Source organism: Ammospiza caudacuta, chromosome 3, assembly GCF_027887145.1.
Source record: "Ammospiza caudacuta isolate bAmmCau1 chromosome 3, bAmmCau1.pri, whole genome shotgun sequence".
NCBI classification, from domain to species: domain Eukaryota; kingdom Metazoa; phylum Chordata; class Aves; order Passeriformes; family Passerellidae; genus Ammospiza; species Ammospiza caudacuta.
The window spans coordinates 107,141,440-107,160,745 of NC_080595.1; the positions used below are offsets into that span (position 1 = coordinate 107,141,440).

Consider the following 19,306-nt stretch of genomic DNA (forward strand, 5'->3'; position numbering starts at 1 on the left):
CTGTAACAATGGATGATTTGACTGTGTTATCTAAACTGACAATGTACAGTGGTGGAAATAGTTTATCTGAATCAGCTGGGAACTTCATATTGACACTGCTCACGCTGCTCCAGCCTTTCATATAAAGCCAGCCCAGGTGTCCCATGCTACTCTGAAGTCTGCTTAGTTCTAACTAAGTCTGCTTAGTTCTAACTACATTAAAGATGGAGAAGAGAAAGCCTCCTTTAGCAAATAAAGATATGCCATGCTCTAAACAGATGCAAAAGGGAAACATAAAAGGGCACCTTGGAGATGAGAAAGGAAACTGCTGTACTTGGCAGTACACTTACAGACATATTCATTTAGGTATGTATACACACACAGGTATATCCATTTCCACATAAACATGCTATATATACTTTCAAGGAGAGGAAGGTTTAGGCTCTACTGCAGAAGAAATTCCAAAGCCCATGTGCATGTTGCCAGAGCTTGCACGGTGTAACAGTATTGGAAACAAAATAATCTTTTTACTTTTTAACTGAGAATATTTGATGGGAAAATTATCAGAGCACAGTAACCATGAAGCCTTAAGACCACAGCACTTAGATACTTTGATAACTTTTGCTATAGAACTGCCTAAGGTAAGTAAGCACATGAATCACGCTACAAAAGTCCTTTCAAGACAACAGTGATACCTCCACATTCTACTAAAAATATCTTACCTTAGGTACTCGCTGTCATTTCACAAGGAAGCTGAGCAAGGATAACAATGTATCTATGTATGCATTGATAACAATATGTCAGGTGCTTAATGAATGTTGGTGACAAATACTTAAATAACTGCTTTCAAACACCTACTTGAGTGAAGAGAATTGGTAATTAACCTTAAGACCTAAATAATACCAAAATTCAAGTTCAGGAGTCAAAATTTTTTTCTTTTCATCTCACACAAAGAGCAACAAAACTCAAAATTATAAAATTCAAATTATAAAAGGAATTTAATGTGCCTAACTCATACTTCATTCAGCACATGTTAGGTATGTGCAGCCTTGAATGAAACTCACTCTTTAAAAAACATAAAGGAGAAATTTAGCAGAAGATTGAACACTCCTTTCCCAAGTTCCAAACTGAAACACAAGGAACTAAATTCAACCTTTTCTAACACCTCCCTGCAAGAAGGCCATAGCCTCATCTTTGTCAATCACACTTAAATAATCTTTACCATATCCTGATTTACAGTTACTGTCCTTAGTACACTACGTACCCTAAAAATGTGCAACATTTTTCACTTTCAAATACAGCCCAACACAGAAATATTCCCTCTTTCTCTCTCATTTCTCACCTCCCCTGCTTCCAAAACCTGATTCAGAAGCGGGCATGGCAGGCAAAAAAAAAGCACACAACAAAAACAACCACCACCCATCCATCTTAGATTCACAGAGGCTTACTTAGTGAAAATAAAATTTCTCAGGTATATAAAAATGTTACTGGATTGTCTTGGGCAATCTGCACTAGCTGATCCTCTTTTGAGAGGATGCAAAGAATCTGCACTGTTTTAATCAAACATTACATTCTGAAGCAAAATTTTCCTCCTAATGAAGGATGAAAAGGTGATGGAAGAACAAATAGTCACAACTTTTCACCTGTTTTCAATTAGATGACTTAGATATCTTGACACCAGCTGAGGCCACACCATGTCATCCCACCCAAAGAGCCGCATCATCGACAGAACAGGCTGTGGCTGCAGATCTGACAGGGCTTTGCTGGGTATATCCAAAGCCAAGAGAGTAAAACCTGTTTTTAAAGAGAGAAAAACATGGCACCATTTTAATAATTTCTCAGTAAAATCTCTGTTCCACAAAGAGCACTGAAAATTAATTACAATTACTAATGTGCAGTCTGGAAGTACCAGAAATCTCAGTTAGAACAGGGCAACTGTTCTTACAGTGATTGTTTGTATCCACGTTAAAAATGTAGTCTCTATCCCAAGCAGTTTGTAAATCATCAAGACACATGGGTGGCAAAGGAGGAAAAATAGATCCTAACACATGCAATTTTAAACAGATTCACAAAACCACAGTTTATAAATCCTGAAGGCATAGTTTTACCACCTCTGCAATGTCTTAAAACCTCCTTTTTCATCTTCTTGACTTCCTTTTCTTACCTCCATCCACTATATCTTGCCCTGTATACTTAAGTATTACTGTGTTTTACAGGGTTGAGTTTTATTTATTTGTTTTGTTGTTTTTACACACTTCTCACAGTGAAAAACTGGATCTGCAAAGAATTCACTCAGTAAAAGCTGGTACCTCTCTATTTTTAGAAGACTTTCATGTATCAAAAGTTACCATATAAATAAAGCACTACAGAAAAAATTTACTCTTGCCAAGGATCTCCATAAAACTGCTGCAGATCTAGAAACTGGGGCAGTACTTTGTGCAGAATTTTGGTAATGAAGCATAACCTTTTGCTGTTTCTGTTAATTCCACTGTAGATTCTGTATCCAACAGTACCAGAATAAAAATATAATGCCTTATTAATACTGCAAATGATAAGTGCATAAAAACTCAGAAATTTGATGTAATCTTAAATGCTCAGCAGTTATTAGGTTACAGGAAATGAGAAACATCAAATGAGTCAGGAAAACTCACTTTGGAGGGCAATGAAAAAGGGGCTTATTAGTTCCCAAAATCTCCAATTCAAATAAATATAAACTTGCATGCATTGACAAACTGACTTTAAATTAGACAGAAAAGGCTAGTTTTATTGTTGTTCAGAAACAACAATAAAGTTGTTTTAATTAACAGTACAGGGACAGACTACCTTTAGCCATGAAGGACTTCCCATTTCCTTATGTGCCTCAGAATAAACGATAAGGTCATACAGAGTCCCCATTCTGCCTTAGGTGAGGAAACAATTTGTGCCAGCCTTCTTCCAGATTATCACCTCGTTTCTGCAGCATCAGCCTTAGGAGAGGCTGGGGAGAGACGGGAGGCAGAGCAGAGCTGTGAGGCCCGGGCTGTTTGCCTGGCAGGGGGAGCAGGAGAGCTGTGACAGCTGCTCTCCCTCTCCTCTGGGCTGCAACCTTAAGGCAAGAAGCTCAAACAGCATGGGAAAGGTTTGCCTGTCTCTGTAGTGCTACCTTACACATCTCTATAAAGCAGGTCACAACTGCACTCCTCTCCTTCCCAGAGGAGTTTATAATAGCTTGCTGCTCTTGCTATTTCACTGTGCTAATATAAAATAGAAAAAAATCTATGTCACTGTAGGAAATGAATGAAAGTTTTGACATTAACAACCTTCTCCTTTGATTTGTATTGCTGTTTCTCACACATGTTTCAGCAGTGTGAGACCACTACTGTTGCACACTGCCTCTTTCATTAATGCTGCCTCCTAACTACCACAGAGCTGCTTCAAATGAAGGGTCTTTTAGGTTTTCTATTACCATCTCAGTACTCCTGAGCTTGTAACTTTATCTAATTCATATCATGATGGGAAAAAATATTTTATGTTTCACTCTTCTGAATTTTAGTTAACTGGATACAAGATTTCATTGTAACTGCAGAATGCCATGTTAGCTACTGATGTGAAAGATCAAACTGGGATATCTTTCTATTCACTGCCAAGCTGACTCGTTGCATGTGGAGTTCACACACATATGGAATGTTGTACTTCAAGATTAAAAGCCTTCAGTGCAAAGCATGACAAATAATTAGAATGAATCATTAATAGTTTTATGACCACAAACATAAAGATTTGTCAAGAAGCAACAGTCAAGTAAGCAACCTTTTAAAAATTGCTTTCAAATGAAAAATATTTTAGAAAATTTAGTTTGAATCTCAACCATTATGAACAGTTCAATACAAATAAACGTCTACAAAAACAAGTAAATTCTGAATATAGTGAAAAACAGTATCCTTATTTATACTGTATAACACTTGCATGTTGATTATAATTTGTGACTAGTAGTGAAAAAGAAGTCAGGCTTGTGTAGCTTCAAACCCCTTTGGCATTCTCAATGTGTTTGTACCCTATTAAGGAACTCAACACTACAATACTTCCTTCTGTCAAAACATTTAGCACAGATTCTTCTTTTTTCATTTATACACACTTAAGTTACTACATGGAAGGAGAAATATCCCAAAGTACAAACTCCTTGAAAGTTTGTGACCCAGAGAATAGCACCAAACCCAGCAGGTCGCAGGCAGGGTCAGTGCTAACCTGCAGCAGTATCAGCAAGCTGTGGGGAAGGTGGCGTCTGTGACATTCTCTGGCTCTTCAAGTAGGGAAAGAAATTTCTCCAGAGAGCACTGGCGACAGCAAGGTGGTGCTCTTTAGCCACTAATGGAAGCTGTGCATCTGGGGCTGTGTTTCCCAGCTGAGGTCCCTGGCTTACACGTTCGTGCAGGCTCCTAGGGAGAAACAAAAACAATGTTTCCGTACAATAAATGAAAAATTCACATCTTTTTAAACAGTATTTACAGCTACTTTAAACTGTAGAGTCTGAGAACGGAAGGATCATTTTGAGCAATTAAAGCCTTTACGCAAAGACATTATGCATCCTAGTTATTTGATGGATGAATGATGGCATATTAAGCACCATAAAGTTAATGTTAATTACTAATGTCAACCATTAATTATATGCTTTTTAATATGTCAGATCAAAATGAGAAATTGGCAGCTTTAAAATTAATATCTGCATTTTGCAACCGTTAGCATGACAAGCAAGTCTGCTTCCAATCGAAAGGCAGGTGCTTCTTTAAAATTTCTGTCACTAGGATTCTTAGGATTGAGTTGTGTACAGCCAATAATGGCAAATGATTTTGATCAATTGTAAAGCTTCCTTCTGAAATCTACTTCTCACTTGTACAATCTCACTAGGTACGAGGTTAGATAAAAGATTCATTTTATCCTGATGCACTGCAGACAATTAGGTTTGACAGCAATGCCCACAGCTTTGTTAGTACAGTAAAGACAAAAGTTACCACTACACATAACTCCCATCTCTTCCTCAGACAATGTGGCATGAATTCAATAACACACTCAATTTTCTTTGATTCTACTAGTACAATTCCTGCTACTTAATCTAATTTGGAAGTTGTGACTTTCTAGAGGTTTAATAGAGATATGTCTTCGGGGAATCAATGTTCTCTGAGAAATGGGGAGGGGGACATTAATAAATTTGTCTGGTAGAGCAGGAAAGGAGGCATTATAGTAGCAGGCTGATCAACTAAATAACATGCTTATTAAAAACAATCTGTAGGAACGCACTATCATTCCTGTTCCTATTTATCTTCTGGTCAACCCAATTGAGATTGTACATTAAAGCACAAGCAGCATTATTACATTTGCTTTATTAAATTCTATAAACAGCACTGTAAAGTCAGAGTCAAGATATTTATAAGATAATGGCAAACTGCAGAGGCATCGAGAATTGCCTTAACACTAACATTTCTAGACTACAATGTTTTTTTCTTAACTGCCATTCTCACAATAGCAACTGTTTCACAAAAATCTTCCCCTGGATCTTTATTTTATGCTTACCCTAATTTGAAATAGACCAAAACAAAAATAGAAAAAACTCCAGCTTCTAGTTCCCTTCTGGGAACGGAGGAAAATTATGAAAGAATTACACAACTCACAGCACTCATTAGGACATCTGAAATGGAATAATTTTAAATAAAGAGTAGGTTGGCTGCAAGGCCTTCCCGTACTACAGTTGATATTAGAAGCGCATCTCATTATATCAAATTAGTATCCAAAAATTCTGCCCAACACATAATGTAAAACATAAAACATAGTGGCTGTCAAAGGTAACGATACCTTATGCCTGCCTGCAGGCATTCATTAGTTTCAATAGGACAGACAGAGAGAATTGAGTACCAGATACTTTTCGAATGGCTACATTTAACAGACAAGGAAAGGTATGCAGCATTAGGAGGAATCAAGGATTTCTTTGAGAGATGGCATGAGTCCAAACACAGGAGCAGAAGCCAGGAATTCTAAACCCAACATTTATTCCCTCTGTGGCTTCACATAAATCATACAGCCTTTGTTAGCCTCAGTTTCCCAGCCATGATATTTGGATAGTGAGACAGCTTACCCTTTAAGGATGCTGTGAAAACAATCAATGCTTAGAAACTGAGGATTATATTCAGTATGCCAGTTGGTATTCCTATTTACAAGGCATATTCTCCAAGTCAACATGAACTGAAATAGAAGCAAGATTAGCATAAAGAGTCAAGCAGCACTTCTTTGGGAACATCCCCTCATGAAAACAGGGCAAAGAAAAGGGTGTAGAAACCGTCAGGTGTAGAGGTCAAATGATGAGATGGTAAAAGCAAGGGATAATACAATAGTTTAAAAAAATTATTTTTGTCTATTGCAAAAAGAAAAAGTTTAACAGTAAAAACAAAGGGCTTTTCTGTTCTATTTTGTTAGGAAAGGAAACATGATGCCTCATAATGCAGAGAATAAAACTTCTGGGACCAAATTCTGCCCTACTTACACCCAGACTACACTGTAAAACTGCACAAAGACCTTTTTCTCTCCTCTAAATTGCCTCTCCAAAGACGGGTGCCTTGCATCTCCTTTAGCCATCTATGCAAAGTAGAAGGGTGTACAGACTTCCAAAGTAAGGTAATATATCTCTGTGTCAGTGGAAGGGCAACACGTACAAATCACTATTTATGTTTATTCATAGTAACCTACACAAATGCTGGCAATAAGGTAAATGCTTGGAATAGATGGAGCATCAATATATGCTGCAGCTGAAGTAGCCAGCTATTTCTACAAACTAGCACATTTTTAACCCGACTAAAATATGAATAAATGCAATTTTAATTTTTATACAGATTTCTACTTTTTTCTAACACTAGACAAGCATACCATCAAACATTACTCAATTTCTAAAACTTTATACATTTGATTTTCTATTCTGCTAAGAACTCAGGAACCACCAGTTGCCTTATTACATTGGTAATAATTTGGTGTGGTTTTTACTTCTTTTAAATAATGAATTTTCTATTTCTTAAAAAAAGGGAAAAAAAAGCGTTTTGTTTTTTTTTTGTTTTTTTTTTTTTTTTTTTTTGTTTTTTGTTTTTTTGTTTTTTATTTTTCATTTTGCAATCAGATCAAATAAACCCTGGGTTTATTAAAGAAGGGAATGCTTGTGCTACCTGAATGAGGATTGTGCTGGATGTGTAGGTATAATAGTAGCATACAGGATTATTTTCTATATCCTACACCTAGAGTAAAGAATTGCAGCCATTTATCTGGATGTAGACACTGTAATCATAAAATATGCCCTTGCAAGCCTGCATTACTAAAACAGAGCCGAAGTTTGTCAAGCCAGAAGAGTAAACCACAAAACTCATCAGCCTGCCTGTATAATGGAAACTTTCAAGTCACTACTAGTCTGTAATCTGCAATGGATACATAATAACATCCAGACTTAATGAAATGTCATTTAATTTGATCTAGAAGGGTTCAGAACTCCCCAACATGAGAGAAGACCTCTCTCCTACCAGCACTGCCAGGGGCTACCACCCTCAGGGTTTCACAGGCTGTGAATACAGACATTGGTTTCTTCACAGACAGTATTCCCAGCTCCTCAACTCCCAGTCCAAGGCAGGCCAGCCACAGCATCTACAAATCTCAGCTGCCCAGTACAGCCTACATTAAGCTCAAGAAAGTCTTCTTAAAGGACCTGAATGACCTTTTGATGTTGAAACAAATTAATAATGAAAACCCACCACCTGAAGGATCAACACGCTTGGATAAAACTAGGGAATTGGGAAGAGATATATGAGTATTTCTAAAATGGTGAATGGTTTTGATGCATAGAATTTCAACTACAGTCATCAGTTATTTCCAGAAAAACTCAGGCAATGTGAAAGGAAGCAAAGAACCATCACAATCAGATTCAAAGAGAGGTAGTAAGTGCTTTGTGCCCTTTGCAAATCAATGGAACTTGCACAATATTTAAATTTTGAAATTTCCCTTCCAAACATTCTCCCTCTTTTATATCAGTATAAGATTACCAACACAGTTCATGGAATCACAGAATTGTTTCAGTTGGCTGGGACATTAAAGATGATCTATTTCCCACACTACTCCATGGACAGGGACATCTCCCACTAGACCAGGTTGCCCAAAGCCCCATCCAACCTTGCCTTGAATACTTCTGGGGCATCCACAACTTTTCCGAGCAACTCCTTTCAGTGTCTCACCACCCGCACAGTAATTTCTTCCTAATAGGTAAGTTAAATTTCCCCTCTTTTAGTTTGTACCCATTACTCCTCGTCCTACCACAACAGTTCCTGATGCAGAGTCCCTCTCTGGCTTCCCTGTCGGCCCCTTCAGACACTGGAAGGTTTCCATGAGGTCACCACACAACCTTCTCTTCTCCAGGCTGAACAGCTCCAACCTTCTCAGCCTTTGTACAGGAGGTGCTCCAGTCCTCTTGTCAACTTGGTGGCCTCCTCTGCCTTTGCTCCCACAGGTCAGTATCTATTCTCTGCCCAGATCCCCAGATGATGCCATGATTGACAGCTCAACCAGGGCTTGGGCATGGCCTGGGGGTGGAGGAGGGCACTGCCTCACCTTTAGCAAAGCCTGGCCTGCCCCTCCCACCAGACACAGACACTGGGATTCCAAGGTGTTTCAAAACATCCAATTTCTGACAAACAGTGTGACTGTGTTCACAGGGGTCTTAGGATGAGGGAAGAGATGAGGATCTCACTCCATGTTTCAGAAGGCTTGATTTATTATTTTATTATATATATTGTATTAAAACTATACTAAAAGAATAGAAGGAAGGATTTCATCACAAGGCCAGCTAAGAATAGAAAAAGAAGGAATGATAACAAAGGCTTGTGGCTCGGACAGAGAGTCCCAGCCAGCTGACTGTGATTGGCCATTAATTAGAAACAACTCCATGAGACCAATCCCAGATGCACCTGTTGCATTCCACAGCAGCAGATAATCAATGTTTACATTTTGTTCCTGAGGCCTCTCTCAGCTTCTCAGGAGAAAAAATCCTAAGGAAAGGATTTTTCATAAAAGATGTCTGTGACAAAGCAGTACACTCAGCTTTTAGCAATCAAACAATATTTATCAAACAGCATTGCAGAATTACTTAAAAACTACTCATTCAATTTCACTTTCTTCAAATGCCATAAAACACCAATACTTCTTTAATACTTCTACTGACTTCTTCCTGTCATACCACCAGAACTGCTATTTACAGTGACCAGAATTGCAAGCAAGGTTTCAGCAGAAGCCACACACATTTTCAGTAATTAAATCTATCCAAGATGAAGTTGAAAAAGTTCATGTGCCCTCCATACACCTTTGAATATTGAGTATGAGTATTCAACTAGTTGACTATTATGTCATTTAATTGCATGTTATAGAAAATTGCAACTATAGCACCTGTTTCATCGATGCCTGTGGATATCAACCCTCATGTTAACAAACTCACTGTTCAACTTCCACTCAGTAATTTGTTCACAGGCATTTATTTTTTTGTTTGTGCTTCAAATATGCAGTTGACACCAAATACATGTAACACTTCTGAACCACAACCATTTCCGATACCATAAAATATCATACAAAGTGTAAGGAAAAACACACTTTTAGAGTGAGTAAAATACTTTTATACAGGACTTTTTAAAACATTAAAAAATAAAAACTAGTTTCAATCTGAAGTATAGTACTGGCACTCAAAAAGGCAAAACCAAAATGGCTGCATCTAGGTTCAAGTCTGCTTTCAATGCAGTATCCTAGCACTGTGCCAAAATACAAGTAACAAACTGCAGGATCCTACCTCTTACAAATGCAGATTCATGCAAAAGAAATGGATCTGGATTCACAAAAAAGGCACACTAACTGCATGGTGGTGCAGCTCAAAGAGTGGTGGCAAGTCACAGATTTGGGTTTCAGGCATCTCATGATAAAGGCTTTTGGCTCTCTTTTCACTGAATGACTGTGGCCATCTGACCTCATGTGTGAAGAGGTGAAGCTCCTTTCTCTTGGCCCCAGCTATGAATGCAGGTGTGCCAAGTGGCAGAGCTCCGCACTGAACTCCTGGTTATCAGCATGTTTAGTAAGGGCACTGACAGCATGCTTACAAGAATTTTAAGTGCTAGAACATCTACTTTATGGTCTCAAAGTGCCTAAGCTGGATGCTAAACAGCTAAGATCTATGAAAACAGCCTTAATGCCTCTGGGCACACGTTTTGGTACCCATGGAAGCTGGGTGCTTAAAACAGAGTGACCTACACGCTGTCAGACACTTCCATATTTAGTCTGTTTCAGTGAGACATGCATGAAGGAAGGTGACTAAATTCTACCCAAGTCTGATTCAAACATCCAAGCCTTCTTTTAAATCTGTTTCTAAGCTCTCTGGGATACAGTTTATTTTTTATAGCCTTTTATATAGCACCCAGTATACTGAGTCTGGTATGACTGCAGTAGGAGCTCTTAAAGTGCACAGAATTTTCACCCACCTTTGTGGAATTAAAAACTACATTTCAAAAAGCTAAGCAAAACAAGAAACTTAAGACCAAACCCACATTTTCCCATCCATTAAAAGAAACATTTGGAAAAAGATCTCACAGTTTATATAATGTGTCAGCACTGTGGAAGCCATAACAATAGCACCACCACCACAGAGCTGTACTGCTGTACAGCAGAGTGTATAAGCAGAAGTGGAAAAATCATGACACAATATCATCAAAGATCAACATACCCCTATCAGTTTAGTACTTATTAAATTATCTTTTATTGTTCACCTTTCATTTTAATTTGCTTCAAGAAACCATTTGTTTAAATGTTTACTCAAAAAAGGAAGTCCAAATAACATGCCTGGTTATGAATGTGTATGATGATTACTGACTTATGTGATGGAGTAGGGAGGGCTAACTAGGGAAGTGGGATGTTTCTCAGAACTCTCTATAAATAGGAATTTTATCAAATGCTTAAATTCCCTCACGGTGCTCAAGTTCTTTATAGTGGATTTGCTCAAGTTCTTTATAGTGGTGTTGTATAGTAATACAACACCATTAGTATCAGCATTACAGCACACCTTCATCAGGAACAGGAAGCACACACAACGTGATGTCTCTTAGATGTTGGATGAGATCCAAAGGGATACAAGGATGTAATGGTTAAAAAGCAGGGCACAAACAGATATCAGACTCCTGAATAATAATTCCCAAACTGATCACTTAGTCAGATCACCCTATTTTGACCAGAAAGTTCCCTAGATGCCTGCAACTAATCTACACAAAAGCCTTGAGCTGAGCATCTGATTCAATCTCTGTCTACTGGGGCCCAAAAATTTGATCACGACTAATCCAAACCAAAAAAACCAGGCAGCTTGCATAAGGTGCAGCAGTAGCTACTTGTATTTTCAAACACAGAATACACTTTTCTTTATGTAGCAACCAGTGAATCACAGCATCAGGGTGGAGGGAAGCTGGGTCCAGTTTTGGTGCTATTTTGGGCTCTGCTTTTGATTGAGTTCTATGTTACTAGATAAAAATGTGAAACCAATTACTGGATAAAAATGCGAAATCCTAGAACAAGGCATGGACACTCTTCTCTCCCAGTATTACATACTAATCACTAGAGAGCAGATATCATCACTGCAGCTGCTGCCTGTGATTTAAATGACAAACAAACAACATAACTAAACAAAACCCCAAGACACTTAAGCACATATCTTCAGCAGCTGGGCTCTGCAAGTGGTTCCCAACACACAGATTTCTGTTTTCATGACACTAAATCAGATGTCTGTGGGCCCACCACACACGCTGGATTCAATCCTTTACATTTTCTGTAGGTCAACAGGAAACAAAATCCCAGAGAGGAGGCAAGAGTGGTTTGTTGCACAAGATACATATACTACACGTGTCAAATGTGTTGCTGGTGAGCTGGACCTGTTACTGTAGGTCGTTAACCATTGTATCTTGGAAGACCCCTACATCATTTGAGAGCAGGGTTCTTCCAAGTGCTGGCAACCTTTAAGCTCACCTGAACAGAGCTGTCAGGCAGACAGATACCCAAGAATAAAAGGTCAAAAGATGCCAACATCACCACAACACTGTAGAAAGAAACTGATGCACAGAAAATTCCACCTGAACAGGAGGAAGAACTTTCTTATTGTATAGGTGACTAAGCACTGGATCAGGTTACCCAGAGAGGTTGTGGAATCTCCCTCACTGGGGATACTGAAGAACTGCTTGCACACAATCCTGTGCCATAAGCTCTACAATGATCCTGCCTGAGCAGGGAGGTTGGACCAGATGACCCCACTGTGGTCCCTTCCAACCTGACCCAGTCTATGATTTCAATTACCACTGCTTCCCTGTAAAACCTCAGCTAAAAGACACTCTACCTTTCTCCACCCAAACCTCTCACTCACACTGTGCTTGTTTGGTTTTTTGCCACACACACATTAGGAATACATCACCCCCAAACATCTTAAAACATATTTTGCATTGTGTTGCCTTAATTGAAAAAATGTCTTTTAACAAAATAAAAAAGGCTACAGATCTTTTCAATTTACCACACATCAATCATTGCCTATGTAGAAGCAGATCACATACTCTTTCTTACTGAAGATACAGCAGGTTTAAATAGAGCCATTCCACTTCTTCATTGGTGGTATAAATCTTCAAACCTCAGTGGAAGAGCCTAGTATATTCCTACTGTTAGTGAATCATTGACAGAACAGACTCAACAGTTAAGAAGATTCTAATGTGACAATTTATATAAGCAGAGTAATTAAAGTATATTAGAAATCCAGATAATCTCTCCCAATCAAGCCAATGAAGGGCAGCCCATGGGCATTCAAATTACACATTGCAATTTAGCTCAGGGTCACCTTCCCAAGTTAAATAATGCCAACAGAAAATGCCTGCAACAAAATGATTCTTACTCATAACTAAACCTATTCAGGAAATGACGTAAAGCCTTTTGAAGATATACACATTTTAAGAAGTTTAAACCACTTTAAACCACTACTTTTTTCCTTCTGCTGATTGGAAGACTAGGGCCAAATTTAATTTCTCAGACATTACTTGAAATATTCACTAAAACATAGGGAAGAGAGTAGAAAATGTTTCAGATCCCTTTACATGTTATAGTGAAGTAATATTTTCTTATATTACCTGAGAGGGTGTGAAAACAGATGATGCAAGATGTAGTAATTAATGAATCACTCTACCAAAAGATAAGGAATTTAGTGCTTATGATTTTTTAAATATTCTCATAAGCAGTTTTTTTTACTGCTTTTAATTTTTTTTTGTTTCATGCATCTTCTGCAAATCAGTCTATAGATTACACAATTAAAATTAATCAATTACATTTTGACATAAAATTAAATCAAAACCAGTATATATAGTTTTCCAACTTTAAGGTTACAAAAACAAAGCAAACAAAAAACTCCCCCACAAAACATAACCATTGCAACTGATCCCATAATACACAAAAAATAGCAAACATACACTATTCAAATTTTAAGTCCAAGTTTCTAAATTTTTCAACACACAACTGCTACTTCTTTACAGAAATACAATTCAAGAAATGGGTCTCTGTCTGAAACTAATACAGGGGAATTTGCTAGATTTATGTTCTTCACTGAATTATTTATATTTGGACGTAACAGAGCAAACAGTATGTACCACAGAAAAAAAAACTGAACTGGAAGTCTCAGGCTTCTAAGACAGCCATTTTTTCTCAGCAATATGAAAACAATAATGTGCTATGATACATAACCAGCAAAGTTCTCATTGATTAAAGGATCTTCCCAATCAAGGAGTCACTAAAACTGGCAAAAGCAGCCATGACCTAATCCTCTTCAAAATTTTCAAACCAAGCATTCAGAGTAAGGGATGTTAGTTTGTCAAACTGAAACATTTCTGAACACAGTAATCCCTTGAAACTTCAAATATTCCTTGGGAATTCACCTTCTGGACTTTTAGAAAGAAACTGCACATTGGTGTGACAAAGACTCAAAATCTAGGTGTCATTCATATAGACTCCTTTACTTTTTTTCCTACTGGATGGCAGAAGTTGCACAAAGGCCAAAGTGGTACTAGCCCAAATATTCCTGCCCTTCACTGAAAAGCAGTGAAAGTTCCCAAGATACCACCTACAGACTTGGCAGAGATAAGAGAATAAAAGAAGACAGTATTTTTGAACCCATGAAATTGCAGGAAGAAATGTGGTTATTCTTCAAAGAGGAAAATGGGTACACAACAAATTCAGTAGAATTTAACTAAGAAAGAAAAAATAAATAAAACACACAAATGAAGTGTCAAGCAGAGACAGTTCTCCCTACTACATTACACCACTTTTATCCCATTCTTCCTGCAGTGACCTTTACCTCATGCACTTAAAACAGAAGAGAGACTTGGATCCTCAGTGAGACTTGCAATGATGCAGGCCAGAGAGATGACATAATCATGAGATGCAGATGTATACTCCGTATAAACACTAAGAAGAACTTTCCACTGATTGCTTGATCAAAGTCTTACAAAAATGGAGAAATGGGTCAGCAGTCTACCTGAAGCAACTCCTACTAAATTACAAGAAACAGCAAGGATTTGGAGAAGAACTACCATAATATAATCAGGGACAAACTAAAGGAAATCAACCTTGGAATTCTTTTCTACTGACTGGATTCTCTTTACTTTAAAGACATGAAGTACAAGTGTCACCAAAATTCTGATTTTATAATGTGTAATATTAAAGATGGGGCAATAAGTTCCAATGATTTTCCTATGCATTTAACATCAGATTTTAGAGGAAAGCTATTCATTAATGTATTAATACAGAAAATGTCAACAAATCTTGTGTTGCTCCTTCAATCCACTGATTCATAGATAATTTGTGGATGAGGAACACTAGAAAATGTTTTTCTTAGTTACTCCAAAATGTTCTTGTGTATTTCTTTTAGAACACATATTTTTCCAAAAGCATCCACTATTTTGTAAACAATTAAACAGCATAATAACCTCATAGTTAACCACTAATTCATTCATCAATAAATTGTTTTACCCATTTTTTGAATGGCTAGGCTTGATGATTATTCCCTCTATATGCCTAAGTGAAGAAATGTCTGAGGCAACAGTTGCAAGACCACACTAATAAATAAAAAAAATTTTAAAATTAGAAAAATTATTTGCCCATCAAGGGACTCATCTCCTGATATAAAAGATTCTAATCTTCACTGGGATTGAAAGTGTTAATGCTGTGAATAAAATATTTTCAACTGCAAGTGAATCATGTGAAGATTATCAATATAGCAGCAATGTAGAGAGGTGCTCCAGCAAGGTTACAGAGTTTAATATAATCCTCTCTATAGCTAAGCACAGTAATAGAGAACCCTGCGAGCACTGTGACAGCATGTTGTGTGTGCTCAGTAATACTTTTAAAACACATGGGGAGAACAAGAAATCCCCAACATCCTTACCATTCTCAAAGACAAAGTAAAGATATTAACAAGAACAGACACACAACTCTAAAACACAAAGGTACAGAAAAGCCAAACATTCAAAGCTGCAGAATATTACTTAGCACTTTCTCCTTAACCCTTCTCAGAGGGTTTAACTGCAGCACAGAAAAGACAAGTTGTTATGACCGTAATTTAAATGCAAGCAACAGAGCCTGAGCTTGCTTTGTCTAGGTCTGCTGTGGGGGAATATTACATCTACCACAGCCACCCTAGCAAATTTGTGTTAGGGAGCTGTTTCCTTTTCCTAATCACATTTAGAAAAGATAAGGTTGCAAGAGCAGCAAAGACAACGCAACCTGTGTTAATTCAGTGCAACTAGTTCACATTTCAGATTGTGGAATATTGTTGGGAAAAACAGACACCAGATTTGAGCCCAACTGCAATTTTCCTTAATTACCTTCACTGGTGTTCAGCCATGCCAGCTTCTCCCCTGTACTATGCAGGCACATGCTAAGATTGCAGTTTCCTGTGTCTGCAATGCAAAATACAAACTGGAAGGGACAAGCACACAAAGTGACCCTCTGCTGCCCCAAAATCTGAAGTCCCAGGAGAGAGTGTCCAGGTACTCATTTTAGCATAAGGGCTTAGCCATTCACGGATCTCAGCCAAGTAGTCTCTCCTAGATTCTGCACTATTCAAGGCACTGGGAGTCATCTTGTTGCTTTAAACAGGTGCTTGCTCAGTTCTTTTGAATAAACAACAGAAAAAGTAGAGATAAAAAGACATTTAGTTTCCCTAAGCAGACTTTCAGTATAGGTCAGACATAGAATTTTTTAATCCACTGAAAGAGCAAAGAACAATAAAGAAAAAAAAATGTAACAAGCTGCATTGAAATCGATACTATTCTAGGCTGTTGCATTCCCTTTTTTTAGTTCACGTATATGCAAAAATCCCCACCTAAACAAAATTTAGTATCTATAAGTCATTGCCATACCACAGAACTTAAAATAGCTGCAATTCAATTTTTAAAAGCCTTATTTTGAATAGAAATCTTTTGCAACACTGCAATTAGTTTTATTAAGACAAAATTCCCCAATAAATTCCCTGTCACCTCACAAAATTAGAGTTCACAAGAAATACTCATTCACCACTGATGGGAAGGAGAAGACTTACAGAAATCATTTGAAGTTCTGTGATCTGCCCTGACCATGAGACACTTCAGCCTTTGGTTTTGAAGATTTTGTTAATTTCTTTGTTAAAAAAACACTAGTAATCTTTTATTGAAAATATTTCTTAGAGAACTGAAAAACTGTCATTACACTTCTGTAACTTGAAGTTACCAGGGACAAAAGTTTTTTCTTTTATTTTTTTGTTTTTTACACAGGATATTTTGTTTCCAAGCTATTTTATATCTTAAAGTACTGGGAGCCCAGATCACTTCAGGTTATATTTATTAAAGTTCAGACTTTATTAGGAACATAAATGCTAATATCTGCCACAAAGGGAACAGAAAGTGTTAACTGTTAGGTGTTTATATGAAAAAACACATCACTGCTGGTACCATGATTCTTCCTCCTTGCCATCAGAGCAGAACAGCAAAACAATGAAAGACTCAAGGGTCACAGCTAATAAATTTAGCACCATTTGTTCCTTGTTAAAGAGTAATAAAATAATTATTTCAAAATAATTAAAGAAAGACACACTTCAAAATAATCAAAAGAAAGGTCCACTCAACTACATCAAGACCTTCTGAGTGAACTCCTTGCTTGCAGAAGCTGACTGCCCACAACCACGTCCAGATGGCTTTTGAATATTTCCTAGTATGGAGACCCCACAATGTCCCTAGACAACCTGTGCCAGTGCTCAGTCACAATGAAAATAAAAGTGTTTGCTGATGTTCAGAAGGACTCATCAGTGACTCTGGTCTTGTCGCTGGGCACCAGTAACAGCCTGGCTCCGTCCCCTTCACACCCTCCCCTCACATAGTTCCATTTATTGATAAAATTCCCATTCACCAGTCCAGGCTCTCTCAGTCTTTCCTCACAAAAGAGATGCTCCAGTCCCAAAAACCTCTCTGCAGCCCTTCACTGGACCCTATCCAATATATCCATGTCTCTCTTGTATTGAACAGCCCAGAACTTCACACAGCACTCCCAGCTGTGGCCTCGCCATGAGCAGAGGGGAAGGGTTCACCCCTGCAGCAGCTGGTAATGCTCTGCCTGCTGCAGCACAGAATGCCACCAGGATTCTTGGTGGCAAGGGCACATTTCCTGCTGAAATCCCCAGTGAAGGCATATGGAAACTTCCACATCACTATAAAATGACTCATATATGAATATAATTTATAGTGAGAATCAGAATGCCAGATTATCTGAGAAACTGAAATGCTGAACCGAGGAGCAAATGTTTTTATAAACCATGTCACTTAATAAACAGACAAACTGCAGGCTGCAAATAGGTATCTTTCATAAAACTCTTCCATTTAAGCAGTACTTGTAAAGTTCATCATACTTTAAACATTATGTTAAACAGAATTTCCATTTGTATTTTGTCATTTGTTGGGGTTTTTTGTGCATTTTTTATTAAAAGCTAAAGTCACAGAAAAAACCCTTTTTGGAAGGGACCCCCGGAGGTACAACCCCTGGCTCAACGCAATGTCAATCTTCAATAAACCAAGGAGGGAAATTCTAAAACCTGTCTTAGAAATTTGTTCCAATGCCTGTGAAAATGTTATTTCTAACAAAAACTTCTTTCCTCACAATCTCAGTCCATTGATTCCTACAACCTTTGTGATGAATCTGATTCCATCTTACCTACTACTCTCCTTTCCTAAGGATGAAAAACTCATCTTTCTCTGTCTCTCCTTGTAAGAGCATTTGCTCCTGCCCCTTAATGATCTTGTTCATCCTCTGCTCAACTAAAATTGGTATGTCAATGCTTTTCTTTTACTGGGAACACAATATGCTGCTTACTTATACAACATCATTTATTTGAACTGTATTCCTGCAGAACACCAGGAGGGCAATGAAATGTAGCGGTCTATAGCTACACAACAGCCCAGACTCAGATACAACATATTTTCTGAATTTTTACAAGCTAAGTCTTTTTTACCAATTCCTTACTGTCTTTTTTTCTCAGAAAAAAATTTCATGAGAAACAATAACTATATAGTGTGATTGGAATGCCAAGAAATGGTGCTGAAAGGCCAGCACTGAAATCCAGTTTTAGGTAATTTCCAAAATCCTGCCTTTAGCTCTTCTGTGGGACTCTGAGATCAGCAGCAGCTGACAGAGAATTATAATATTGGGACAGGTTCATCTCTTCTCTAAACTATTGTTTACACTTTAAAAAGTAATTTGTTACACAGTACAGATGGCTGAAATAAAAATTGATGCCTAAAGGTTGAGCCTAAACAAATAATTTCTTAAAATTCAGACCCCAGTAGTTAATCAGACTCTCAGTGTTGGATGGACTCCCCACACTGGGGAAGAGACACCCACACTGTACTAAAGTGGAACTTTCTTTCAGCTAACAGTGTTTCATTCAAATATATTGAAAGAAAACAGATAATTTTGAAAGTTTACAATCTTAGAAATGTGATGGTAAAATTTGGCTATGCAAAGGTCATTAAAATTCTTTTTAGCCATGCTATAAAACATTTTAAAAAAATAAAATCCAAAGTTCAACAAATTGTGAGAAACATTCATTTAGGACAACTTCTCCAACGTCTTCCATTATCTAGCACAGCTTTAGAAATGCAGTTTCCCTCACTGAGCATGTCCTCACCCAGGCTCAAGTACAAAGAAGCAAAGACAAACTGGTAAAATTGTTATGCTGGCTGCAGATATTCATATGCTGAGT

At 37.7% G+C, this 19,306-nt stretch overlaps 1 protein-coding gene across 1 annotated transcript in view; it reads right to left on the reverse strand.

The window, feature by feature from the left end:
* MMS22L (MMS22 like, DNA repair protein) overlaps positions 1-19,306 on the reverse strand; it is an 87,450-nt gene that overhangs the window by 19,648 nt on the left and 48,496 nt on the right. Inside the window, exons 15-16 of the mRNA XM_058802316.1 lie at positions 4,201-4,391; positions 1,623-1,773 (exon numbers count right to left, since the gene is read on the reverse strand). Coding sequence (XP_058658299.1) covers positions 1,623-1,773; positions 4,201-4,391 — 342 coding nt within the window. The remainder of the gene's footprint in view (positions 1-1,622; positions 1,774-4,200; positions 4,392-19,306) is intronic.